General features: G+C 43.2%; 2 protein-coding genes across 6 annotated transcripts in view; both read right to left on the bottom strand.

Annotated features, from left to right (window-relative positions):
• The window catches only part of ilf3b (interleukin enhancer binding factor 3b), an 81,135-nt gene extending 79,756 nt beyond the window's left edge, over positions 1-1,379 (bottom strand). For 4 of the 5 annotated variants that reach the window (XM_072248196.1, XM_072248198.1, XM_072248200.1 and 1 more), the window contains exon 1: positions 1,289-1,379. The gene's annotated coding sequence lies outside the window, so the exon portion shown is untranslated. Of the gene's footprint in view, positions 1-1,265 lie in introns of all 5 variants that reach the window. The other variant, XM_072248197.1, reaches the window with a different exon arrangement.
• Positions 1,380-16,245: 14,866 nt separating this feature from the next.
• Positions 16,246-27,254, bottom strand: part of LOC140191022 (choline transporter-like protein 2) — a 92,860-nt gene continuing 81,851 nt past the window's right edge. The window contains exons 21-22 of the mRNA XM_072248058.1: positions 20,355-20,439; positions 16,246-18,001 (exon numbers count right to left, since the gene is read on the bottom strand). Coding sequence (XP_072104159.1) covers positions 17,910-18,001; positions 20,355-20,439 — 177 coding nt within the window. The 3' untranslated portion in view covers positions 16,246-17,909. The remainder of the gene's footprint in view (positions 18,002-20,354; positions 20,440-27,254) is intronic.

Below are 27,254 nucleotides of genomic sequence, written 5' to 3'. Positions count from 1 at the left end.
ATGCACAACAAAGGATATTTTGCTAGATAAAAACAGGCATGAAAAATGTACAAAAACAGCAGGACATACTGACAGCAGTGGATAATTGATAAACACAAAATAATCTGCAGATGCTGGAGTCAAAGCGACACTCACAACATGCTGGAGGAACTCAGCAGGTCGGGCAGCATCCGGATGCTGCCCTAACCTGCTGAGTTCCTCCAGTGTGTTGTGAGTGGATAATTGATTCGGGGAGGCAAAGTTCAAAATCTTATACAATTGCCTTAGATGATGGTTATACCAATACCACATCCAATTCACAATTAACTGATGTGGTGACCCCAAGGGATGTAGAATGAAGTTGGAACCAGAGGGGCAATGAATTTGAAGGGTGAATTAACAGCCGCTCCCATCATTGAAGTTTAGGAGACTATTCAGAGTGGGCAAAAGACACAGGGAGGCCAGGAGGAGATGCAACAGGACATGAAGCTGGAAGTTGTGATCTGGCTCTCAGTCGACTTCCCCTATCATATGGTGATAGAAAGAGAATAAAACAGAGCCTAAAAAAGAAACTGAGAATAATTTGGAAGATTCTAGAGGCAAACACAGCAGCGGTCCAGGGGTCAAACACATTCCTGTAGTGTTAACAATTCAGAAACTTCCAGTACATGTAACGGATAGAAGCTTGAACGGGAAACTGACCCGAAGTCACAAAACGTACATACAGATCAAAAAAAAACTTTAATGCAGTTTAAGGGCAATAGATACTACAGGATAAAGACACGCAAAATCAAAACGGGATTAACATACTAAAATCTGTACTGCAGCTGATGGTTCGCTCACCCAGGGACGAGGACGAGGACGCGGGTAGGGACACGGCTGCAGCACACGGAGGCGGGGCCGAGCGGCCCACGCCGGTCGCCCCACACCCCCCCACCGCCGCCATTTTGACTGCGGCCACTTGTCGCCTCATGCTGCGGGCAAGAGGAAGAGAGATAAATGAGTTTCAGGCCGCGCCGACACCGGGGTGGCCCCGCATCAGTCCGCACAGCGTGCCTTCCTGGCACAACGCCCTATCTGCACTTCTCCCGTCGCTCCGCACCCCCCAATCCCTTCTCCCTGTCACCGGCGGCCCGACCGGGCCTAGGCCGCCAGTGACGCACTTCAGACACGGGTAGAGGAAGAGTACCCAGTAAGTACGACCACACCGGACGAGGCTTGGGGAATCCAGAGCGGCGCGCTGGGCCTGCGGCGCCAGGAACGGCAATTACCCCGACCCTGGTTACCTTGAGCCGACTCGGTCACTCACCCTCTTTCGATCCCGGCCGCACACGCCACGGAGAGGACAAAAAAAAAAGCCTCACGTGACTGCGTGCCGCCAACTGTTCTTTTATGGATGCAACGGCGCATGCGTCGAAAGACGTCCCTGCGCTCTCGCTGCGCATCGACGTTCCTGGTTTCTTTCAAACCGACCAATCATACGAAGGTCAAGTCTCCAGAACGCCCCCGGTGCGTTTGACGTCAGCACGCAGAACGGTTCCTGGGAGGAAGCCGGTTGTAGGCGCTTGAACAATGGGATGGTTGTGGCAGCCTTTAGCTGGTCAGCAATGTCACATCAATTCCTCATTCCAGGTTGATGAACGGTAGAACAGGGTTTGGAAGAGGAAATATTAGCTGGTGAATTGGTGTCAGTCGATGATTAAAGAGATGGGGAATGCTTGCACACAGAAGGTTGTTGAAATGTCATTTATAAGAACATACAAAATAGCAAGAGTGGGCTATTTGATTCCACAAGATCATGGCATTTCAACACCATTTCCCAGTTCAACCACTTGCTTCATTTATTATCTATACATCTATCTTTTAAAACAGAGAATTTGAAAACTTACCATCTCCTGATTGAAGAAATTCCTCCTGGGCTCAGGCAGTAACCTAGCCCATATGTTATATAGTTCTTGGTTCCTCATCCTCCAAAATATTCCGCATGGAATTTAAACTGGAGGTGTGTTCTGAGTTCTCCGGGGAGCAGTGCTGTGTCCTCTTGTTTGTGATAACATATAAATAGTTAGGACAAAAACGTAGTTGATCTCTTTAGTAATTTCGCAGATGGCATAAAACTGTTATAGTGTTACTGACCCCCAGTGGCCACACATTTTAATTCCACATCCCATTCCCATTCTGATATGTCTATCCACGGCCTCCTCTACTGTAAAGATGAAGCCACACTCAGGTTGGAGGAACAACATCTTATATTCCATCTGGGTAGCCTCCAACCTGATGGCATGAACATCTACTTCTCTAACTTCCGCTAATGCCCCACCTCCCCCTCGTACCCCATCCGTTATTTATTTTTATACACACATTCTTTCCCTCTCTCTCCTTTTTCTCCCTCTGTCCCTCTGACTATACCCCTTGCCCATCCTCTGGGTTTTTCCCTCTTCCCCCTTTTCCTTCTCCCTGGGCCTCCTGTCCCATGATCCTCTCATATCCCTTTTGCCAATCACCTGTCCAGCTCTTGGCTCCATCCCTCCCCCTCCTGTCTTCTCCTATCATTTTGGATCTCCCCCTCCCCCTCACACTTTCAAATCTCTTACTAGCTCTTCCTTCAGTTAGTCCTGACGAAGGGTCTCGGCCCGAAACGTCGACTGTAACCTCTTCCTAGAGATGCTGCCTGGCCTGCTGCGTTCACCAGCAACTTTGATGTGTTTTGCTTGAAATTCCAGCATCTGCAGAATTCCTGGTGTTTTGTGTTGCTGACAGGAGAATGATTGTCAAAAGGTAAGTAGGAAAGAGATGAGTTGGAGATATAGGCAGAGAATTGTAGAAGGAATTGAACATGAAAAAGTGAGATGTTGCACTTGAGGTCAAAAATAAAAAGGGAAATGTATCGAGTTAATGGCAGGACACTCATGACATTTGATGTTTAACAGGAATCTTAATGTGCGATTTGGTAGATGTCTGAAAGTGGCAGTACGAGTAGCTACGGTGGTAAAGAGGGCAAACGACTTACTTGCCTTTATTAGTCAGGGAATCAACTATTAATTTGGCAAGTCATGCTGCAGGGTAAGAAAACCTTGTTACGACGACATTTCAAGTTCCTTGTGCAATTCTGGTCACTGTATTACAGGAAGAATGTTCAGAATTGGCAGAGGTTGTTGTCTGGATTAGACAGTATTAGCTATAAGGAATTCTTGAGAGTATTTTTTCAGGAGAATCAGACTGAGGGGTAACCCGATTGGAGTATATATAAAATGATGAGAGGCATAGATTCTCAGCATCTTTTTCCCAGGGTGGTAATACAAAAGGGGATGTAATTTAAGAAATTTCTGGAATCTACCACTTTGCGTAAAATATAACTTTTCTCACAAATCCCCTTCGAGCTTTCCTAATCTCACTAAATTTAAAGTGAGATGGCAAAAACAAAGGTTATTTCTCTTAATCCCATTATCTCAGATTCACATTATTTATTTATATTTGCATTTGTACAGTTTGTTTGTCTTCTGCACTCTGGCTGATCTTTCTTTTTCTTTCTTTTTAAATCTTTTTATTAATTTTCAAAATTATAAACTCAATAACAAAGTTGGTACAAAGAGATTGGAATAATGTTAATCAGCATATATAAAATGAATTTTAAGTAACATAGATATAAAAGACTTCCAAACTCAGGTTGATCTTTCATTGATCCTGTCATAGCTTCTATTCTATAGATTTGCTGAGTATGCCCACAGGAAAATGAATGTCAGTCATATATGGTGTCATACAGTTCCAAGGAAAAGTTTGTGGACCCTTTGCAATTACCTGGTTTCCTGCATTAATTACTCATAAAGTGTGGTCTAATCTTTATCCAAGTCACAATAGTATTTTCTTGCAACTGTATATGTACTTTGACAATAAGATTCACTTTGAGGAAAGTGATAGATTCCTGAAATGTGCTGCCAGAATATATGACAGAAATTTTTTGAGGCATTTACACAGACATGTGAGCAGGTAAGGGACAGAGGAATATGGACCATGTGCAGTTTAAATTGGCGAAATGGTGGTCACAGACATCCTGAGCCAAAACACCCATTTCTTTGTTGCACTGTTGAGTTTTGTGTGTCCTACCACTGTCCATGTTCTATGTTCCTGCTGTCAAACCCAATCAGAATCTTTTTCATTAACCTGCATCACCATTTGAAATGATCATGGCTGATTCCCTCTTCAGTTCTCAGATCCTCTTCTATACAACATGTATCTACCATTTAAATACCACTAATGATCTCGGCTCCACAACCCTCCAGGGCAGGCAACTTATCGTTGGAGATTGACTGAGGTTACCTGTCATTCTCCAAAACGCCACAGAACAGAGTCTACAAATTCTCTGTTCATCTGAGAAATCTGCCGTCACAGGAATCTGTATGCTCAACCCCCTCTGTAACAAATATATATTTACAAAATGGATGTAGGCAAAAGGCAAGTTAGTGTAACATCTGTATTTGGGAAAATGCTTGAAGCTATCATTAAAGAAGAAATGGCAAGGCATCTGGAAAGAAATGGATCCATCATGCACTCGCAGCATGGATTCAGCAAAGGCAGGTAATGTTTGACAAACTTACTGGAGTTCTTTGAGGATATCGAGGAGCAGATAGGATATGATAGAGAGACAGATTCTGGAATGGAGAAACAATAACAGGGTTGTTGTGGTGGGAGATTTTAATTTCCCAAATATTGATTAGCATCTCCCTAGAGTGAAGGGTTAAGATGGGGTAGAGTTTGTTAGGGGAGTTCTGGAAGGTTTCTTGACACAATATGTAGATAAGCCTACAAAAGAAGAGGCATACTTGATCTGGTATTGGGAATGAACCTGGTCAGGTGTCAGGTCTCTCAGTGGGAGAGCATTTTGGAGACAGTGATCACAATTCTATCTCTTTTACCATAGCATTGGAGAGGGATAGGAACAGACAAGTTAGGGAAACATTCAATTGGAGTAAGGGGAAATATGAGGCTATCAGGCAGGAACTTGGAAGCAAAAATTGGAAACAGATGTTCTCAGGAAAACATACGGAAGAAATGTGGCAAATGTTCAGGGGGTATTTGCGTGGGGTTCTGAGTAGGTTCGTTCCAATGAGACATGGGAAGGCTGGTACGGTTCAAGATCCGTGGTGTACAAAGGTTGTTGTAAATCTAGTCAAGAAGAAAAGAAGAGCTTACAAAAGGTTCAAAAAACTAGGTAATGATATGAATCTAGAAGATTATAAGGCTTGCAGGAAGGAGCTTAAGAATGAAATTAGGAGAGCCAGAAGATGCCATGAGAAGGCCTTGGCAGACAGGATTAAGGAAAACCCCAAGGTATTCCACAACTATGTGAAAAGCAAGAGGATAAGGCGTGAGAGAATAGGACCAATCAAGTGTGACAATGGAAAAGTGTGTATGGAACCGGAGGAAATAGCAGAGGTACTTAATGAATACTTTGCTTCCGAAAAGGATCTTAGCGATTGTAAGGATGACTTACAGTGGACTGAAAAGCTTGAGCATGTAGATATTAAGGGAGAGGATGTGCTGGAGCTTTCGGAAAGCATCAAGTTGGATAAGTCACCGGGACCAGATGGGATGTAACCCAGGATCCTGTGGGAAGTGAGGGAGGAGATTGCTGAGCCTCTGGCGATGATCTTTGCATCATCAATGAGGACGGGAGAAGTTCCGGAGGATTGGAGGGTTGCGGATGTTGTTCCCTTATTCAAGAAAGGGAGTAGAGATATCTCAAGAAATTATAGGCCAGTGAGTCTTACTTCAGTGGTTGGTAAGCTGATGGAGAAGATCCTGAGAGGCAGGATTTATGAACATTTGGAGAGCTGTAATATGATTAGGAATAGTCGGCATGGCTTTGTGAAAGGCAGGTCATGCCTTACGAGCTTGATTGAATTTTTTGAGGATGTGACTAAGCACATTGATGAAGGTAGAGCAGTAGATGTATGTGGATTTCAGCAAGGCATTTGATAAGGTACCCCATGCAAGGCTTATTGAGAAAGTAAGGAGGCATGGGATCCAAGGGGACATTGATTTGTGGATCCAGAACTGGTTTGCCCACAGAAGGCAAAGAGTAGTTGTAGACAGGTCATATTCTGCATGTAGGCCAGTGACCAGTGGTGTGCCTCGGTGATCTGTTCTGGGACCCTACTCTTTGTGATTTTTATAAATGACCTGGATGAGGAAGTGGAGGAATGGGTTAGTAAATTTGCTGACGACACAAAGGTTGGGTCTGTTGTGGATAGTATGGAGAGCCCTCAGAGATTACAATGGGATGTTGATAGGATGCAAAACTGGGCTGAGAAGTTCAACCCAGATAAGTGTGAGGTGGTTCATTTTGGTAGGTCAAATAATTTGGCAGAACATAGTATTAATGGTAAAACTCTCGGCAGTGTGGAGGATCAGAGGGATCTTGGGGTCCGAGTCCATAGGACACTCAAAGCTGCTGCGCAGGTTGACTCTGTGGTTAAGAAGGCATATGGTGCATTGGCCTTCATCAATCGTGGGATTGTGTTTAAGAGCCGAGAGGTAATGTTGCAGCTATATATGATCCTGGTCAGACCCCACTTATAGTACTGTGCTCAGTTCTGGTCGCCTCACTACAGGAAGTATGTGGAAACCATAGAAAGGATGCAGAGGGGATTTACAAGGATTGGGGAGCATGCCTTATGAGAATAGTTTGAGTGAACTTGGCCTTTTCCCCTTGGAGCGACAGAGGATGAGAGGTGACCTGATAGAGGTGTACAAGAGAATGAGAGGCATTGATCATGTGGATAGTCAGAGGCTTTTCCCCAGGGCTGAATTGGCTAGCATGAGAGGGCCTAGTTTTAAGGTGCTTGGAAGTAGGTACAGAGGAGATGTCAGGGAAAGTTTTTTTTTTACACAGAGAGTGATGAGTGCATGGAATGGGCTGCCGGCAGCGGTGGTGGAGACGAGAATGGCAGGGTCTTTTAGGAGACTCCTGGATGGCTACATGGAGCTCAGAAAAACAGAGGGCTATGGGTAAAGCCTAGGTAGTTCTAAGGTAGGGACATGTTCGGCACAGCTTTGTGGGCCGAAGGGCCTGTATTGTGCTGTATGAGAGCAGTGGATAGAGGAGAACAGATGGACATCACTCACTTGGATTTCCAGAAGGCGTTCGATAAGGTGTCACATAAAGACAACATAAGATAAGGATGCAGAGTTGGGGTGATGTATTAGCATGGATTGAAGACTGGTTGACCAATAGAAAGCAGAAAGTTGGAATACGAGTGTTTATCTGGTTGGGAATCAGTGGTGAGCGGTGTGCTGCTGGGGTCGCTGCTAGGCCTCCAACTGTTCACGATGTACATTAATGATCTGGGAGAGGGTTCCGAGTGTAGTGTTTTGAAATTTACTGATGACACTAAATTGAGTGGAAAAGGAAATTGTGCAGAGAATACGGAGAGTCTGCAGAGAGATATAACAGGTTAAATGAGTGAGCAAGGGTCCAGCAGATTGAGTACAATATTGGTAAATGCGAGGTCATCCTCTTTGGAAGGAAAAATGAAAGCAGATTATTATTTAAATGGTAAAAGATTGCAGCATGCTGCTATGCAGAGGGACTTGGGAGTGCTTGTGCACGAACCACATTAAGTTGGTTTGCGGGTGCAGCAGGCTATCTAGAAGGCAAATGGAATGTTGGCCTTCATTGCCAGAGGGATTGAATTCAAGAGTAGAGAGGTTATGCTGCAACTGTACAGGGTACTGGTGAGGCCACATCTGGAGTATTGCGTGCAGTTCTGGCCTCCTTACTTGAGGAAGGATATACTGGCTTTGGAGGTGGTGCAGAGGAGGTTCACCAAGTCGACTCCAAAGATATGAGGACAGATCGAGTCGCCTGTGACTGTACTTGCTGGAATTCAGAAAAATGATAGGAGATCTTAACAAAACATATATAATTAGGAAAGAGACAGATAAAATAGAGGGAAAAAAATTGTTTCCACTGGTAGGTGAGACTAGAACTAGGGGACATAGCCTCAGGTTTCGGGGGAGTAGATTTAGGACGGAGATGAGGAGGAACTGTCTTTCCCAAAGAGTGGTGAATCTGTGGAATTCTCTGCTCAATGAAACAGTGGAGGCTACCTCAGTAAATATATTTGAGACAAGGTTGGATAGATGTTTTCATAGTAGGGGAATTCAGGGTTATTGGGAAAAGGCAGGTAGGTGGAGATGAGTCCATGGCCAGATCAGCCATGATCTTATTGAATGGCGGAGCAGGCTCGACAGGCCAGATGGCCGACTCCTGCTCCTGTTTCTTATGTTCTTATGTACATAGGAACAATAACAAAACTTAGTATAGTATTCCATGTGTTGCCTCATTGAGGTAATATGTAATTGTGGAGAAATAAGGTTTAATAGGAGTCTGAGGAGCAATTTTTTCCCCAGACAGTGGTCTTTATATCGGATGAGCAGTTTGCAAAGAGGTGCCATGCTCCAGTGCCAACTTGTTGGAAAATGCATGGCTGTAAGTCGTCGAAGCATGTATATTAACATTCAAAGGAGACACCAACAGGTCCATGGATAGGAAAGGTTAGAAGGCTAAAGGTAAATGGGACTAGCTAGATGGGTGTCTTGGTTGGCTTGGATCAGTTAGGCCAAAAGTCCTGTGTCTGTGCTGTGCAGTACGTCTACAGATGCTGGAAGCCGGAGCAAAAAGCAGATAAGTGATTGGTTCCTATAGACACCTCAACTTCTTTTTGCATCTGCAGATGGTGTTCCAAAATCCCTCTGCACTACTTAGGATGCTATGACTTATTTTGTAACCTCTTGCTCTGTTTGCCTCTGCAGATATACATTACTTCACACATCTGAATTTAACATGCTGCCTATGTACCCAGTTCAGATCTGCAATTTAAGTCACGATCTTCAGAAATCACTTGGAACAGGAATGCAGCAACCCTCAATTCCACAACAATGAAGGGTCCTGAGGAAAGATTAAGCAGAAACCATAGTGACAAATGAACCTTCTGTATCTAACACAAGACTCAGAAACAGGACTCTGTCTACTGGTGTAGCACAAAACAAGATAAGGACCGGTCACAACTGAAATGGCCACCTAATGCACAGGAGGCACCTTAGAACTTTGCCTGGCTGCTGCTCTGTCCCTGGCACAAGTTTCGGGGAAACATCTTAGAGTTACATTTATTCTCTGAGAAGACATTGGACTAATTAGGAGATGTAAAACTACACAGGGAGTGGTGGAACATGCCCAAGGGTGGTGGTATAGGCAGATCTTTATACTTTATTGTCGCCAAACAATTGATACTAGAACGTACAATCATCACAGCGATATTTGATTCTGCGCTTCCCACTCCCTGGATTACAAATCCATAGTAAATATTAAAAATTTAAGTTATAAATCATAAATAGAAAACAGAAAAATGGAAAGTAAGGTAGTGCAAAAAAACCGAGAGGCAGGTCCGGATATTTGGAGGGTACGGCCCAGATCCAGGTCAGGATCCGTTCAGCAGTCTTATCACAGTTGGAAAGAAGCTGTTCCCAAATCTGGCTGTACGAGTCTTCAAGCTCCTGAGCCTTCTCCCGGAGGGAAGAGGGACGAAGAGTGTGTTGGCTGGGTGGGTCGTGTCCTTGATCATCCTGGCAGCACTGCTCCGACAGCGTGTGGTGTAAAGTGAGTCCAAGGGCGGAAAATTGGTTTGTGTGATGTTCACGATCTTCTGCAGCTTCTTTCGGTCTTGGACAGGACAACTTCCATACCATGTTGTGATGCACCCTAGAAGAATGCTTTCTACGGTGCATCTATAAAAATTAGTGAGGGTTTTAGGGAACAGGCCAAATTTCTTTAGTTTTCTCAGGAAGTAAAGGTGCTGGTGGGCCTTCTTGGCAGTGAACTCTGTATGGTTGGACCAAGTCAGGTCATTTGTGATATTGACCCCGAGGAACTTAAAGCTTTTGACCTGTTCCACTTGCGCACCACCGATGTAAATTGGGTCGTGCGGTCCGCTACTCCTTCTGAAGTCAACAACCAATTCCTTTGTCTTGCTGACGTTGAGGGATAGGTTATTGTCTTCGCACCATGCCACCAGATTCTTAATTTTCTCTCTGTACTCAAACTCATCCTTACCCGAGATACGGCCTACAATTGTTGTGTCATCAGCAAACTTATATATTGAGTTTGATGGAAACTTGCTACACAATCATGGGTGTACAGTGAGTATAGCAGGGGGCTGAGTACACAGCCTTGTGGGGCACTGGTGCTCAGAGTGATTGTAGAGGAGAGCTTGTCCCCTGGGTCCTGTCTGTGAGGAACACGGATGATAGAAAATGGAGCGCTATGCAGGAGGGAAGCATTAAATTGATCTTGGAGTGGGTTAAAAGGTTGGCACAATATTGTGGGCCAGAGGATTGTACTGTGTTGTAGTGTTCTATCTTCTAAATATCATGAAAATCAACGATCATATTTAAGGGCTAGCCCTGTATAAGAGCTGGGTTAATGCAGAAAGAAAATTGGCAAAGGCTCCATCTGAGGACTCTCTACCACTTGTAGTGTGTAAGGTAATCTTAGTGAGAGCAAGATTAAAGATTCAACTTTGTTGCTGAGCGATGGTAGAATAACTAAAGGACATAAGCTGCACATGAACAACCATCTGGATGAGATGCGAAATACAAATCTGCCAAAGAAGAAAGAACATGCCTTGGGATGCAATGGAGAGAAGGGGTGTGGTGGTTCAGGCACAAAACAGGACACTGCTATCTAAAGCTGCACAAACTGGCCAGTTTGACAGAACTTATTCTAGAGTTAGAAGCTGTGTAGCTCAAATCACTCAACAAATTTAAGCAGGGTGTTAGCAAACTCCACAATATTGCTGTATTGTTTAACCATGTCAAACTAGACTTAAATTTCATGACATTCTTTAAAGAGTTCTAGCCAACATTTACTATAGAACCACACAACAGACTATTAGGGCAGGGGTCCCCAACCTTTTTTGCACTGCGGACCAGTTTAATATTGACAATATTCTTGCCGACCTGGGGGGGGGGGGGTGGTGAGGTAGGGTTGCTAATGGACAAGAGTAGCAGTCAAATACGGGACACTTGTGTTTACTCCGAGAAAGACTACCATGACCATGAAGCCTCGCGCGGGCACCTGTGTGCGCATGCGTGTACGTGCCAATTTTTTTCTACAAATTGTTTTTGGCGATTCTGTTCGGGAGGGGTGTTAATCACGACCGGAATATAGGTGATAAGTGGCTAATACACTCAATTTCATTTCCAAAAGGGTTTATCTAACAAATTTAGTATTAAACACACAGCGCATATTTTCCTCGCATGAACATAGTGATAAGTCAATTATCAGGGGAGAACAGGGGAGCTTGAAGTAAGTGTTGAATGAACTTCCAGTAGAAGTGGTAGAGGCAGGTTTGATATTAGCATTTAACAGAAAATTGGATAGGTATATGGACAGGAAAGGAATGGAGGGTTATGGGCTGAGTGCAGGTAGATGGGACTAGGTGAGAGTAGCATTTGGCACGGACTAGAAGGGCCGAGATTGCCATTTCCGTGCTGTAATTGTTATACGGTTATGTAAGTCATTTATAAGTCAATAGCATCATAATATTTTAAGTAATGTTCGGCTATTAAACACACACCACATATTTTCCCCATATGAACATATAAAATCATTGCAACATACCAATATCGCTGAATCAGCGGGAGCCCTGGGCTTGTTTCCCTGCAACAACGGTCCCATCGAGGGGTGATGGGAGACAGCGATACTTGAAGGGGGTTCCTTATGTCCAGTCTATTCCGCAATTTAGTTTTCGTTGCATTCATTGCAGAGATATGTTGGAAATGGAAGCAACGTTTTCAGTGCTTTCGTGGCTGATTCAGGATATTTAGCCTTGACTTTGATCCAGGATGCCGGCAGAGATGTTATGTCAAACATATCTTCAGCTCGCCGTCATTTGCAAGCTCGAGGAGTTGATCTCCTTCCCGTGCTGACATGGATGGCACGTGCATAATGACCCCGCGTGCGTTCAAGTTCAACAGTGGGCGTGACAGGGAATGAGGAAAGGTGCAGCTGACTCATATCATTTCCTCGCGGCCCGGTAGCACATGCCTTGCAGCCCTGTGGTTGGGGACCGCTGTATTAGGGCATTTATCTCAGTCTTTTTCAGATATTGCTAATAGGCCACCCTGTTTAATCATAACCAATGTAAAATAGAAAGTCCTGGATATAGAAAAGCAGTTTTACCAATTCAGATTCTCACCTTCCTTAAACTGAAATCATGATGGTAATTTAATTCTAGTAATTGTTCATGTCCTTTTTATTGCCAGCAGTGGCTTTTTATGGTGAATACTGAAAGTTCCATCTATACAGGTTTTCCCCAGCTAACAAATGGCTGACTTGTACTTACCATGCTCCTTTCTGGTCACTTACAGAGAACAGCGCCAGCTTTGAGCTTCTCCTTAAGGTCTGAGCTAAGAAACTGAAAGGCAGGTTACACGTACAAGGTTATTGAATATGAAACTAAACGAGAATTGGGTCTGAGGTGGACACTGTAATGCATCAGTTTACGTTATACAACCCCGTCTTGTGCTGTGAAAATGAATTGTAGTTACTTTCTGCACTGGGGGTAGGGATTAATATTAATAAACCCCAGACCATTAGCTAAGGAGGATAAAGTTAATTGGTACAGGCATGTGCTACATAACATCTTGCCAGTTTGTGCAAATGGCTTAGTAGAACACATTAACTCATTTTTCTTTTGACCTGCTGAGTTGCTCCAGCATTTGATTATTGATAGATTTATTACATTAAAAGAATAATTCAAGGAAAAAAATGGACTTTCATCAAATGCTTTCCATCTTTGCAAAGTACCAATCCTTGCCATTTTAGCTCTAGAACTGTTTCAGAAAGGAGCTTAATAGCATGCCTTTTTTTTAAGGCTCAGTGGTCAGAAACCAGATTCCTGTAGCCCAGTTTATGAAATCTTAAGTGGCTAAAGAGGTTATATCATCTCGGACTTGCCCCATCCTTTGCCGACTGCCTTCAAGCAGGGATGCTGAGCCCTGATTCTGCACTATAATCGTGTTGGACAGGAGTTATGGGGTGTCCTGGTTCTTAGCAATGCACAAATACCACCGTTTGCAGTCCAATGTCTCAACATGCAAATAGTTTAAATCTGCTGCTTAGCAAACATTTCTTTGCAAGCAGTCTCTCACTGCATCCAACTGAAACTGAGAAATTTCGGACACCTATCCAGTTGAATGTTAACATTACAATTTATTGGATCCCACACCAACTCCATACAGATACATTTTTTAAAAAGTGGGATATAGCTGCAATCTAATAAATGATAGAATTGTGTTTTGAATGCTTTTTATAGCAAGGATCAATCTGTGGGAGCAAACGAGAGAATCTGCAGATGCTGGAAATCCAAGCAACACACACACAAAATGCTGGAGGAACTGAGCAAGTCTGGCAGCACCTATGGAAAAAAAAAGTACAGTCGATGTTTTGGGCCAGACACTTCAGCAGGACTGGAGGTAAAAAAAAACTAGAGTTGACTAGAGTTAAAATGTGGTGGGAGGGAAGTGAGAAACCCAAGCTGATAGGTGAAACCAGGAGGTGAAGTAAAGAGATGGGAAGTTGATTGGTGAAAGAGATACAGGGCTGGAGAAAGGGGAATCGAATAGTGGAGGACAGAAGGCCATGGAAGAAAGAAAAAGGGGGGAGGAGAAACAGAGGGAGGCAATGGGCAGGCAAGGAGATAAGGTGAGAGAGGGAAAAGGGAATGGGGAAAGGGTTAATGGGGGGGGGAAGGCCTCTACTGGAAGTTTGAGACATCAATGTTCATGCCATCAGGTTGGAGGCTACCCAGGTGGAATGTAAAGGCTGATTTATACTTCTGCGTAGTAGCCTACGCCATTGTGAGCATTTATACTTGTACGTTGGTGTCTGCATCACTCTGCAATTCACCACCAAAACGCTAGTTGGCGGTGGGGTTTCTATACCACTGTGTCGAGTTTCTTCATGTTGAAACTCAACACGAAGAAACTCAAACTTCAAACAATGGCGACTGAAACTGAAGGAGGGGGAATTTTCTGTGCTTGTCCAGCCACTGAGAGACATGGACGAGGAAATGCATTTCAAATATTTTCGGATGTCGGCAGGTAGATTTGACTATTTGGTTCATCGTCTCCAACCATTTATTTTGCATCAGTGTACGCACAGTATACTCAGAGACTGGCAATCACCATTCGAGTTTTAGCATCAGGTGGAAGTCAACAGGCTGCAGCAGCCAGCTACAAACTGGCTTCAAGCACAGGATCCTCCATAATTTCAGAGGACTGAAAAGCTTTATGGGAAGCATTGCAGCCAGAGTTCCTTCCCTGCCCTTCAGTCGCCCAATGGGAAGCTATTACAGCATAGGAGGAAATGCGATGCTCCCAAGTGGACCAATCACAGTCGTTGCGGTTTGCATCGCCACGACGCATAGTTACATTCTTGGGGAGGTGCGCGTCAGGCTACGGCATAGGGTACGTGGCTACGCTGTACCTACGGCATAGATTTGACGCAGAAGTATAAATTGGCCTTAAGGTGTTGTTCCTCCAACCTGAGTGTGGCCTCATCACAACCGTAGAGGAGGCCATGGATAGACATATCGGAATGGGAAAGGGAAGTGGAATTAAAATGGATGGCCACTGGGAAGATCCCACTTTTTTCTGGCGCATAGGTGTTCGGTGAAGCACTCTCCCAATCTTTGTCAGGTCTCACCAATAGACAGGAGACCACACCAGGAGCACCAGACACAGTATATGACCCTAACAGACTCACAGGTGAAGTGTCGCCTCACCAGGAAGGGCTGTTTGGGGCCCTGAATGGTAGTGAGGGAGGAGGTTTAGGGGCAGGCAAAGCTTACAAGTATAAGTGCCAGGATGGAGATCAGCGAGGAGGGATGAATGGACAAGAGAGTCACGTAGGGAGTGATCCCTGTGGAAGGCAGTAAGTGGGCGGGGGGGTGAAAGAGGGGAAGATGTGCTTGGTGGTGGGATCCCATTGGAAATGGCGGAGGTTGCAGAAAATTATGTGCTGGACGCGGAGGCTGCTGGGCTGGTAGCTGAGGTCAAGAGGAACCCTATCCCTGGTAGGGTGGCAGGAGGATAGGGTGAGAGCAGGTATGTGTGAAATGGAAGAGATGCAGTTAAGAGCAGCGTTGATGGTGGAGGAAGGGAAGCCCATTTCTTTGAAGGAGGACGCCTCCTTCATTCTGGAATGAAAACCCTTATCCTGAGAGCAGATGCGGCGGCAAAGGTAGAATTGAGAGAAGGGATGGCACTTTTACAAATAACAAGGTGGGAAGAGGTATAGTCCAGATAGCTGTGAGAGTCCGTGGGTTTATAATACACATCAGCAGATAAGCTGTCTCCAGAGACAGAGACAAAGAGATCGAGAGAGGGGAGGGAGGTGTTGGAAATGGACCAAGTAAATTTAAGGGCAGAGTGAAAATTAGAGGCAAAGTGGATGAAGTTGATGAGTTCCACGTGAGTACAGGAAGCAGCACCAATGCAGTTGTCCGAGGCTCCCAGTGTGGCCTCCTGTATACCGGAGAGACCTGATGTAGGTTGGGAGACTGCTTCACCGAGCACCTATGCTCTTATCCACCAGAAAAGCGGGCTCTCCCAGTGGCCATCCATTTTACTTCCACTTCCCATTCCAATATGTCTATCCATGGCCTCCTCTACTGTCGCAATGAAGCCACACTCAGGTTAGAGAATCAACACCTTATATTCTGTCCGGGTATCCGCCAACCTGATGGCATGAACATTGATTTTTCTAACTTCCAGTAATGGCCCCACCCCCATTCACCATTCCCTTTTCCCTCTCTCACCTTGTCCCCTTAGTTGCCTATTGGTACTCCTTCCCCTTTTTCTCTTACATGGTCTTCTGTCCTCTTCTGTCAGATTACCCTTTCTCCAGCCTGTATCTCTTTCACCAATCAACTTCCCAGCTCTTTACTTCACCCCTCCTGGTTTCACCTATCATCTTCTGTTTCTCCCTCCCTCCCCCCCATCTTTTAACTCTACTCATCCTTTTTCTTCTCTCCAGTAATGCTGAAGGGTCTCGGCCCGAAACGTTGGCTGTACTCTTTTCCATAGATGCTGCCTGGCCTACTGAGTTCCTCCAACAAAATCTGTGGGAGCAATTTGCTAGAGGTCAGCTATAAATTGCTGCAATCGATACCATGAATACAAATCAGCCTTAATTTACAAAAGGAAGAATACAACTTTATTTTTTGGTTGATAATGTAGTCATGCAAATGGTGACTAGCTGTACTTCACACATTTTATATGTACAGACAAATAAATGTAGCTATATTCTCTGCAGTCTCATTTATACAGAAAAAATTATATAGGTCATTTCTTAAAATAACATTTTGAAATTTTAAATACAAAATAGAAGCTGCTTCTGTACAAGGTCAAAGCTTTCCTAATTGAGAGAGGCTTCTAGAAATTTAACAAGACTGTCAAAGTGTATTAATCATTTAAAAAAAATCAATGCCTTTAATCTCAACCTCAACATACAGAAACAGGATTTTGTTGCCCAGCTTTAGAATGCATGTGATATACAACTGTACTTCTTATTAATGAACCCATGTAGCAGAATGGTCAACATATTCTTTAGAGAAATGTGTCCATGGCAGCATGTGTGAATAAAGCACAAGATGAAAATATCCCTAAGATGCCAAAGCAGCTTGAAGGTTTACTGAACAGCACCCCCTAAACACTTCTTGAAATTAGTTCACAAGGTGTCAATGTTGTTGCAAAGTCTAGCGTTTAATGTACATTTGCTACCTGCTCTTGGCACAATGGTGATAGGTTACCTTAAGGAACAATCAAAGACTGTGTGCCAATAGAACTTGTACACTCCATTGCAATTTCATACAACTGAGTTTTTTTTTTGGCTATTTTGGAGTAAATAACATTAGAATATTTGGAGGCACAGATACCAGTCTGTATAGTCAGCTAATTTCTACCCTTAGAGAGCAAATTAATAAACTGGGTCCTTACAATAATATAGTCATTATAATTATGATGCTAAACTCTGGTTTATTTCATTAATTGAACTTAAATTCCTAGCGACCATAAAGGAATCTGAATTAATGTTTCTGAACCAGCAGTTCAGGCTTCTAAATGAGCAGTAATATAACCGTTTTGTTTCAATGATCTGGAAGATTAACATTTAATTTACTGTTATCACTCAGGTGACTAGGGCTTTACTTACACTGACATCAGGGGTAAAGTCAGAGTACATCTGATGCCTATCTTAAAAATGTTTTTACAGTTTAATAAAGATTGGTAGGAGGGTGCTCAGCACCCTAGAACATGCCCATAATTAACAGCATTTGGGTAGAGGTTAGGAAAGGCAAGGAAGAGAAAAGGAAACAGAAATTATTATATGTAGACTTACAGATACTTGACAATGCTTACATGCTAAACATAGCAATAAAGCCTGGCCACAATATGCCAAAATTTAAAAGTCAATTGTGGAGTTTATTAAAACCATTCCAATTTGGCATGCAAAATCTCATTCATTAGTAATACCTTCGAATTTATTCTCTGTAAAGTAATTAGAGCAGGAGATGTTAAGTGTGGGTCTGCCTGGCACAATCCTAGATAGATCATCTTTTTACAAATGCATGTAAAAAATACAACATCTCTCAGAGGATAACAACATGTTTTGGCACAGCTCACTACCCACTGTGCTGCATACAAAGAACTCACAGAAGAACCTCTGCAAGAGTTATATCCTAGAGCTTGGATATACTCGATTTCAGGCACCTAGCTCCATGTTCAGATAATGATTAGGATGATGTAAGGAAGCTCCACGTTGTTAGAGTAGAGGTATGTCCCAAATTGCAAGCTGCGCTTAGCAGTCTTCATTCATTTTTCTTCCTCAGGACCTTCAGAAGATTTTTGGACATGAAATAAGGTCTCTCAGTCGAACCATCATTCCTCTCCAGGTCTTCCACTGCATGAATAGCAATATCATATTTATAAACAAGAATCTCAAACCCCAGTAGGGTTAGTATCCGGAAACTCTATGCGCTATCAACCCCAGACCTCACTCTAAAATCCTGACTCACCACATTGTAGCCTTTCAAACTAGTGAGTATTGCACCCAGGAATCAAATCTATCAGCAGCTAAAAGATTAAATGGATCAAATTATTCTATTTCCACTATATGTGTAATGTTGCATTAAAGTTCAAGATTATATTGGTAATTGATTATATTAATTATTTTATATGTTGACATTAATAGTAAGAGCAGATAGTGAAATCTTCTTTTAAAGATTTACAAGAATCTTTAAAAAATGAAAATTAGGTGTGCTTTTTTAAAAAACATACCAATTCCCTTTCTCTCTCAACTGAGCCTCCAATCCCTCACTCCACTTAAATACTTCTCATACTCATCTAAATTATTCATCTTATTCTCCAGCTTCTATCAGTTGAAATTAAATGCTCTACAACAATTTCAATACTGACAAACACTCCTCAGTTCACACTGTTAGGTAATATTACTAACACAGGGAATTCTGCAAAGACAAAGCAAGTGTTGGCAGTTGAGTTACTGGATCTTCTCTGGAGGGTATTACTAATGGATTCATTAGAGGTTTAATAAAAGTGACTGTGCCTCCTTCAGAAGCTTGCCATCACTCTTCTTGCAATTCTGATGTGTGAGAAGGGTCCAGTTCCTTTTTGTACAAAATGTCACGTAGCTCTGGTGATGTGTAGTATGGTCTCTCTGGAGAGCCGTCATTCCGTTCCAAATCTTCACCTGGTTTCCCAACAACGACATAGCAGTAGAGGAAAAGCAGAAGAATCCAAGTACATCGCCATTCAGAGGTGATGAATGGAGGACACGGTGACAGCAAGAGGAAAGAAGGGAGAGAGTAAAAGAGAAAGAGGCAGATAATAGTCAGAGCCAGCAAAAGGAAATGTTGCAGCACACAAATATAGACAGAGCTCAGGATGGTGATTAGCAACGAGAGATCAGAAAAAACAGGTAGTTAGAATCACTGTAAAAAGACCATGGCTATCCAAATTTCAGAGTGAATTCCCTCATCAGATATCAAATTGGAGCTCGGTTCAGTTATTTTTCTCTCCCTCTTCTCCCCCCCCCCCACTAAAGATCTAGAACTTGCGCTGACCCAAACATAGGAAATTAACAAAGCCCCCCAATTTCTTTGACAGGATATTCTCCGAGCATGTTGGCAGAAGCTCCAGCCTTTCACATTCAAACTACTCAGGACCTGGTTCCCTCTGGATCTGAGGATGTACAAAGAATACAGGCACAAAGCAAAGCTGTCTATGACTGACTTGACACTGCCAAGCCACAATTGACCATATGTTTCGACATGAGCTGGGAATGCATCCAGAGGCAGATCCCATCCAGGTTCAAGGGCCTAACTCTGTCCAGATTTCTCATTGAAGGAAAGGGGGTGGGTTAGTGCGTAACCCACACTACAACGGCTCCACTTTAATTGTGAAAATACAACAGAAAACTGGATTGGAAGATAGATAAAACTGAAAGAGGGAAATAAGTAAAAGGTCATGTTAGAGGGAGCTAATGGGGACAAGCACTAACCTTGCTAAATGCAAATAATTAGATACAGAAAATGTCTGAAGTCATAAGCATCAGTTAAATTGGCAAGAAATTTGACCAGCATGGACTATGGACAAATTTGGTCCTTGGCAAAGTGCAGCTCAACTGAATCCAGTCTTTCAACAAATCTTAAATGAAACCATGATTACATTGACATCTGATGCTGATTTTAAACTGTTCCTCTGAGACAAAGATAAATTCAGTATTCTCATCTTTCTCCCCAGTTTTCCTAAAAGTAGCAACCCTCACTGGAGTACAGTGCAGTGAATGGAGTTCCACCCCATTGTCTGTGTCACGGTCATTTTAGGAACACTGGAGCAGAAGAGACTATTTATCCCTTGACGTGGCTCAATCTTGTTTGCAGTATGGCCAAGGCAACAATTGTCCATCAAATTGGATCTGTATTTAATTGATATTCACACAAAGGAGCCAATTCTTGGTTCATGCTGAAGCCAGTTAAGGCACCTATAGAACACCAAGCTGAGATTCATTAATTCAGCAGTAACTGGAGGCTAGACTTTGAAGCTGCAGATGACAAAAAAATTCAGCATCATTCAGAAATAACAAGAATAAACTCAGATTTTAAATATATAGATCATATTTTTCTGCTTAGATGCTTAAGATCAATAATCAAAGCTTCCATTAAATCATTAACAAAGCATCAGAGCTCAATTTCAGCCCCAGCTGAGAAACACAGAAGCACATGTATGATACTCACAGAAACAGAGGAACAGTGTGTCCACACACATAGCATAGACACTGAAGAACCCATGTGCAACAAGGTATGAGCCAATAATCAGAGTCTGTAACACAGAATAATAGGAATATTACTGGCATAGTCAGCTTTCCTTCAGACACTTTCCAGGTGATTCATTATCATTCCATACTATTACACCCAGCATCAAAACACATAGCATAACAATATTATCACATACAGTGTCTATAAAATGTATTCACCCTCCCCTTGGAAGTTTTCATGTTTTATTGTTTTACAACATTGAATCACAGTGGATTTAATTTGGCTTTTTTGACACTGTTCAACAGAAAAAGACCCCCTTGTGTCAAAGTGAAAACAGATCTCTACAATGTGGTCTAAATTAACTACAAATATAAAACACAAAATAATTGATTGCATAAGTATTTACCCCCCATTAATATGACACACCAAATCAGCACTAGTGCAGTCAATTAGTTTTAGAAGTCACACAATTAGTTAACAGGAGACCTAGTGCACAGTCAGATGTTTCAATTGATTGTAGTAAATATACACCTGTATCTGGAAGGTGCAACTGCTGGTGAGTCAGTATCCTGGCAAAAACTACACCATAAAGTCAAAAGAACACTTCAAGCAACTCCGCGAAAAGGTTATTGAAAGTACAAGTCAGGAGGAAATGGATACAAGAAAATTTCTAAGTCACTAAATATCCCTTGGAGCACAGTTAAGTCAATCATCAAGAAGTGAAAAGAATATGGCACAGCTGTAAATCTGCCTGGAGCAGGCTGTCTTCAAAAATTAAGTGACCATGCAAGAAGACTAGTGAGGGAGGCCACCAAGAGACCTATGACAACTCTGGAGAGTTACAAGTTTCAGTGGCTGAGATGGGAGACTGCTCATACAACTGTTGTCCAGGTGCTTTACCAGTCGCAGCTTTATGTGAGAGTGGCAAAGAGAAAGCCACTCTTGGAAAAAATACTCACATGAAAAAACTCAGGGGGTGACCTGACAGAGGACAACCACGGCAATCGGGTCTCTGGCACTGAGCCTGGTTCCGTGGTGCAGAAGGGAGAGAAGATGACGAGGAACGTGGTAGTCATAGGGGATTCCATAGTGAGGAGCACAGACAGGAAGTTCAGTCAGCCTGGTAGAGATACCTGCATGGTGTGGTGCCTCCTAGGTGCCAGGGTACAGATGTCTCGAATCGGGTACAGAGTATTCTGAAGGGAGAGGGTGAATGGCCAGGTCTTGGTACACGCTGGTACCAATGACATAGGTAGAAAAAGGGAAACGGTCCTGAAGACAGAATTCAGGGAGTTGGGTAGGAAGCGAAAGACAGGACCTCCAGGGTAGTAATCTCAGGATTGCTGCCTGTGCCACGGGCTAGCAAGTGCAAGGATAGCATGATCAGGCATATTAATGTGTGGCTGACAGACTGGCGTAGGCTTCAGGTTCTTGGATCATTGGGGCCTCTTCCTGGGGAGGTATGACCTGTACAAAAAGGATGGGTTACAGCTGAACCCAAAGGGTTCCAATATCTTAGCAGGAAAGCTTTACTAGAGCTGTTAGGGAGGGTTTAAACTAATTTGGCAGGGGGGATGGAAAACAGAGTGATAGGACTGAGGAAGGGGAAAACAGAAATAAATCAAAGATAGCGTGCAACAGAGGTGATAGGAAGGACAGGCAGGAAATGAGGCACAATCACAGCCAGTGAGATGATTTACAACAGAAAGCAACAAATACTGGACTGAAGATGCTATTTGATCTTGAAATTCAGCTACAGATTAGCAAGTATGACGTTGTGACCATCTCAGAAACTTGGCTAAAGAATGGCTGCCATGGGGTGCTGAATGTCCAAGGATATACGGTGTATTGGAAAGATAGGTTAGTAGGCAGAGGGGGTGGTGTGGCTCTGTGTACAAGATATAATATTAAATCATTAGAAAGGAATGACATAGGATCAGAAGGTGCAGAGTCTCTATGGGTTGAGTTAAGAAATGGCAAAGGTAAAAGGACCCTAATGGCAGTTGTATACAGGCCTTCAAACAGCAGCCTGGATGTGGATTACAAATTACAGCAGGAGATAGAAAAGGCGTGACAGAAGGGCAATGTCATGATAATCGTTGGGATTTTAACATGAAAGTGGATTGGGAAAACCAGGTCAGTACTGGACCTCAAGGGAGAGAATTTGTAGAATGACTAAGGGATAGATTTTTAGAACAGCTTGTTGTTGAGCCCACTAGGGGATCGGCTGTGCTGGATTGGGTGCTGTGCAATGATCTGAAGGTGATAAGAAAGCTTGAGGTTAAAGAACCCTTAGGGAACAGTGATCACAATATGATTGAGTTCATTTTGAAATTTGAGAAGGAGAAACTAAATTCCAATGTGTTGGTATTTCAGTGGAATAAAGGAAATTACAATGGCATGAGGGGGGAACTGGCCAAGTTAGATTAGATTATGAGGACACTCAGTCCTCGTTTATTGTCATTTAGAAATGCATGCATTAAGAAATGATACAATGTTCCTCCAGAGTGATACCACAAAAAAAAAAGGACAAACCATAGACTAACACTGACAAGACCACATAATTATAACATATAGTTACAGCAGCGCAAAGCAATACCATAATTTGATAAAAACAGACCATGGGCACAGTAAAAAAAAAAAAAAATTTCAAAGTTCCGATCAACTCTCGAAAGTCCCGATAGCAGGTGGCAAAAGGGAGAAACTCTCCCTGCCATAAACCTCCAGGCACCGACAACTGCCGATGCATTGGAAGCACCCGACCACAGCCGACTCTGAGTCTGTCCAAAAACTTCCAGCCTCCGACCAGCCCCTCCGATACAGCCTCCCGAGCACCATCCTCTGCCGAGCGCTTCGACCCCAGCCCGGCCGCCGAGCAACAAGCAAAGCCGAGGACTCAGGGCCCTCTCCTCCGGAGATTCTGGATCACACAGTAGCAGCGGCAGCGAAGAAGGCATTTCAGAAGTTTCTCCAGATGTTCCTCTGTGCTCTCACGTCTGTCTCCATCAAATCAGGATTGTGCACGGCACCCTACTTGACAGATAACATATATCATTCACCGGAATGGCCGCTGTGCGCTGCGTTGCGCCGCCATCTTCTCTTCCTCCTCCCTTTAGTGGCTGGAAAGGGACACTTGCAGGAAGGACAGCAGAGCAGCAATGGCAGGAGTTTCTGTGAAAAATGAGGGAAGTGCAAGACAGATATATTCTAAATAAGAAATTTTTGAATAGAAGAAGGGCACTACTATGGATGACAAGTGAAGTCAGAGCCAAAGTAAGAGCAAAGTAGAGGACATGCAAGAAAGCCAATGCTAGTGGGTAGATAGAGCATTGGGATGCTTTTAAAAACTTGCAGAAGGAAACTAAGAAGGTCATTAGGAAGGAAAAGATGAATTATGAAAAGAAGCTGGTGACTAATATCAAAGAAGATATTAAAAGCTTTTATAAGTATATAATGGGTAAAAGAGAGTTAAGGGTAGATATAAGACCAATAGAAAATGATGCTGGAGATATTGTAATGAGGGGCACGAGATGGCAGAGGAACTGAATGCGTATTTTGCATCAGTCTTCACAGTGGAAGACATCTGCAGTATACCGGACACTCAAGAGTGTCAGGGAAGTGAAGTTTGTGCAGTGAAAATTACGACTGAGAAGGTGCTCAGGAAGCTTAATGGTCTGAGGGTAGATAAATCTCCTTGACCTGATGGAATGCATCTCGGGTTCTGAAGGGAGTAGCTGGAGAGATTATGGAGGCATTAACAATGGTCTTTCAAGAATCGATAGATTCTGGCATTGTACTGGATGACTGAAAATTGCAAATGTTACTCCGCTATTTAAGAGGGATGGGAAGCAGCAGAAAGGAAACGAAAGACCTGTTAGCCTGACATCAGTGGTTGGGAAGTTGTTGGAATCGATTGTTAGGGATGAGATTATGGAGTACCTGGAGGCACATGACATGATAGGCCAAAGCCAGCATGGTTGCCTGAAAGGAAAATCCTGCTTGACAAACCTACTGCAATTCCTTGAGGAAATTACAAACAGGGTAGACAAAAGAGATGCAGTAGACATGGTGTACTTGGATTTTTAGAAGGCCTTTGACAAGGTGCCACGCATGAGGCTGCTTAGCAAGATAAGAGCACATAGAATTACAGGGAACTTACTAGCAAGGGTGGAGTATTTGCTGATCGGCAGAAAACAGAGAGTGGGAATAAAGTGATTCTATTCTGGCTGGCTGCTGGTTACCAGTGGAGTTCCACAGGGTCAGTGTTGGGACCGCTGCTTTTTACAATGTACATCAATGATTTGGATTATGGGATTAATGGATTTGTGGCTAAATTTGCTGATGATACAAAGATAGGTGGAGGAGCGGGTAACGTTGAGGAAACAGAGAGCCTGCAGAGAGACTTAGGTAGTTTAGGGGAATGGGCAAAGAAGTGGCAAATGAAATACAATGTTGGAAAGTGTGTGATCATGCACTTTGGTGGAAGAAATAAACGGGCAGACTATTATTTAGATAGAGAGACAGTTCAGAATGCAGAGATGCAAAGGAACTTGGGAGTCTTTGTGCAGGATACCCTAAATGTTAACCTCCAGGTTGAGTCAGTGGTGAAGAAGGTGAATGCAATGTTGGCATTCATTTGTAGAGGTATAGAATATAAGAGCAGGGATGTGATGATGAGGCTCTATAATGCACTCATGAGCCCACACGGAGTATCATGTGCAGTTTTGGGCTCCTTATTTTAGAAAGGATATACTAACATTGGAGGGGGTTCAGAGAAGATTCACGAGAATGATTCCAGGAATGAGAGGGTTACCGTATCAGGAACATCCGGCAGCTCCTGGGCTGTATTCCCTAGAGTTCAGGAGAATGAGGGGGGAATCTCATAGAAACATCCCAAATGTTAAAAGCCCTGAACAGATTAGATATGGCAAAGTTATTTCCCATGGTCGGGGAGTCTAGAACAAGAGGGCACGACTTCAGGATTGAAGGACGTCCATTTAGAACAGAGATGCAGAGAAATTACTTTAGTCAGAGGGTGGTAAACCTGTGGAATTTGTTACCACGAGCAGCTGTGGAGGCCAAATCATTGGGTGCATTTAAGGCAGAGATAGATAGGTTCTTGATTAGCCAGGGTATCAAAGGGTATGGGGAGAAGGCAGGGGTGTGGGGATGACTGGATGAATTGGATCAGCCCATGATTGAATGGCGGAGCAGACTCGATGGGCCAAATGACCTGCTTCTGCTCCTATGTCTTATGGCCTTATGAAATCTCGGCTAGAGCTTGCCAGAAGGCACATGGGAGACCCTGAAGTCATCTGGAAGAAGGTTCTGTGGACTGATGAAACCAAAATCAAGCTTTTTAGCCATCAGACTAAACACTATGTTTGGCACAGCATCAAAACCATACCATCCCTACTGTGAAGCATGGTGGTGGCTCCATCATGCTATGGGGATGCTTCACTGCAGCAGGCCCTGCAAGGTTTGTGAAAATAGAAGGTAACATCAATGCAGCAAAATACAGGGAAATTCTGGAGGAATTGCAGCTTGGGAGATGATTTGTTTTCCAGCAAAACAATGACCCCAAGCATAAAGCCAAAGCTACACAACAAAGTTAATGTCCTGGAGTGGCCAAGTCAAGGTCCAGATCCCAATCCAATTGAGAATTTATGGCTGGACTTAAAAAGAGCTGTTCACTCATGATCCCCATGCTTGAGCAGTTTTGCAAAGAACAGGGAAAAATTGCAGTGTCCAGCTGTGCAAAACTGATCCACACAGGCTCAAGACAGTAATTACTGCCAACGGTGCATCTACTAAATACAGACTTAAAGCAGGTGAGTAATTATGCAATCAGTTATTTTGTGTTTAATAATTGTAATAAATTTAGACCAATTTGTAGAAATGTGTTTTCTCTTTGGCACGAAAGAGTCTTTTCAGAGTCAAAAATGCTAAATTAAATCCACTGTGATTCAATGTTGTAAAACAATAAAACCTGAAAACTTCTGGGGAGAGGGGTGAATATTTTTTATAGGCACTGTATATTTATTTTCCACACTGCTGTTATTGATAGCTGTCACACCACACTGAGACGGTCACACATTTCACAATTATTAGCATCCCTCAAAAACATTCTCCTTTTCTGTTCTGAAATTAAGTCTCTCTCAAAGTTCAAAGTAAATTTAATGTCAAAGTACATACATGTCACCATGTATGACCCTCAAATTTGTTTTCTTCCGGGCATACTCAGAAAATCCAAGAACATAGAAGAATGAAAGACTGCACTCAAAATGACGGATAAACAATCATAATGCAAAAGACAACAAACTGTAAATACAAAAAAAAACAATAAATATTGAAAACGTAAGATGAAGTGTTGAAGAGTCTATAGGTTATGGGAACAGTTCATAATGGGGCGAGTGAAGTTATGCCCTCTGGTTGAGGGGCAATAACTGTTCCTGAACGTGGTGGTGTAGGTCCTGAGGATCCTGTACCTTCTTCCTGATGGTAGCAGCAAGAAGAGAGCATGGCCAGGGAGGAGGGGGTGCTCTGGGCTGGTACCATTAGAAGCCTCAGTAAGTAGTTAGGGTAGCTGTGGCACTGCATGTACTGGCACATTGTTGGACTCAATCCTACATCTCATCTGCCATGAATTCTTTCATTCCCTCCCTCCTTAATATACATACATACACACACACACACACACAAAGCTTTCTAGCAAGGCATCACCAGACTGCAATTAGCAGCAGGAATCTGGGGCACTTACCCCTCCCCAATCCAATGTGCTGAACACAAATGCAAACATAGCTGAGATCAGTTAATTATCATTGTGTATTGGTGGAAGACTAACATGTAAGATCATAGTTGTTCTCAGAGCTGTGCTGA

This window comes from Mobula birostris, chromosome 32 (genome assembly GCF_030028105.1).
Source record: "Mobula birostris isolate sMobBir1 chromosome 32, sMobBir1.hap1, whole genome shotgun sequence".
Lineage (NCBI taxonomy): Eukaryota > Metazoa > Chordata > Chondrichthyes > Myliobatiformes > Myliobatidae > Mobula > Mobula birostris.
This window is presented reverse-complemented; position numbering and strand designations above follow the sequence as displayed.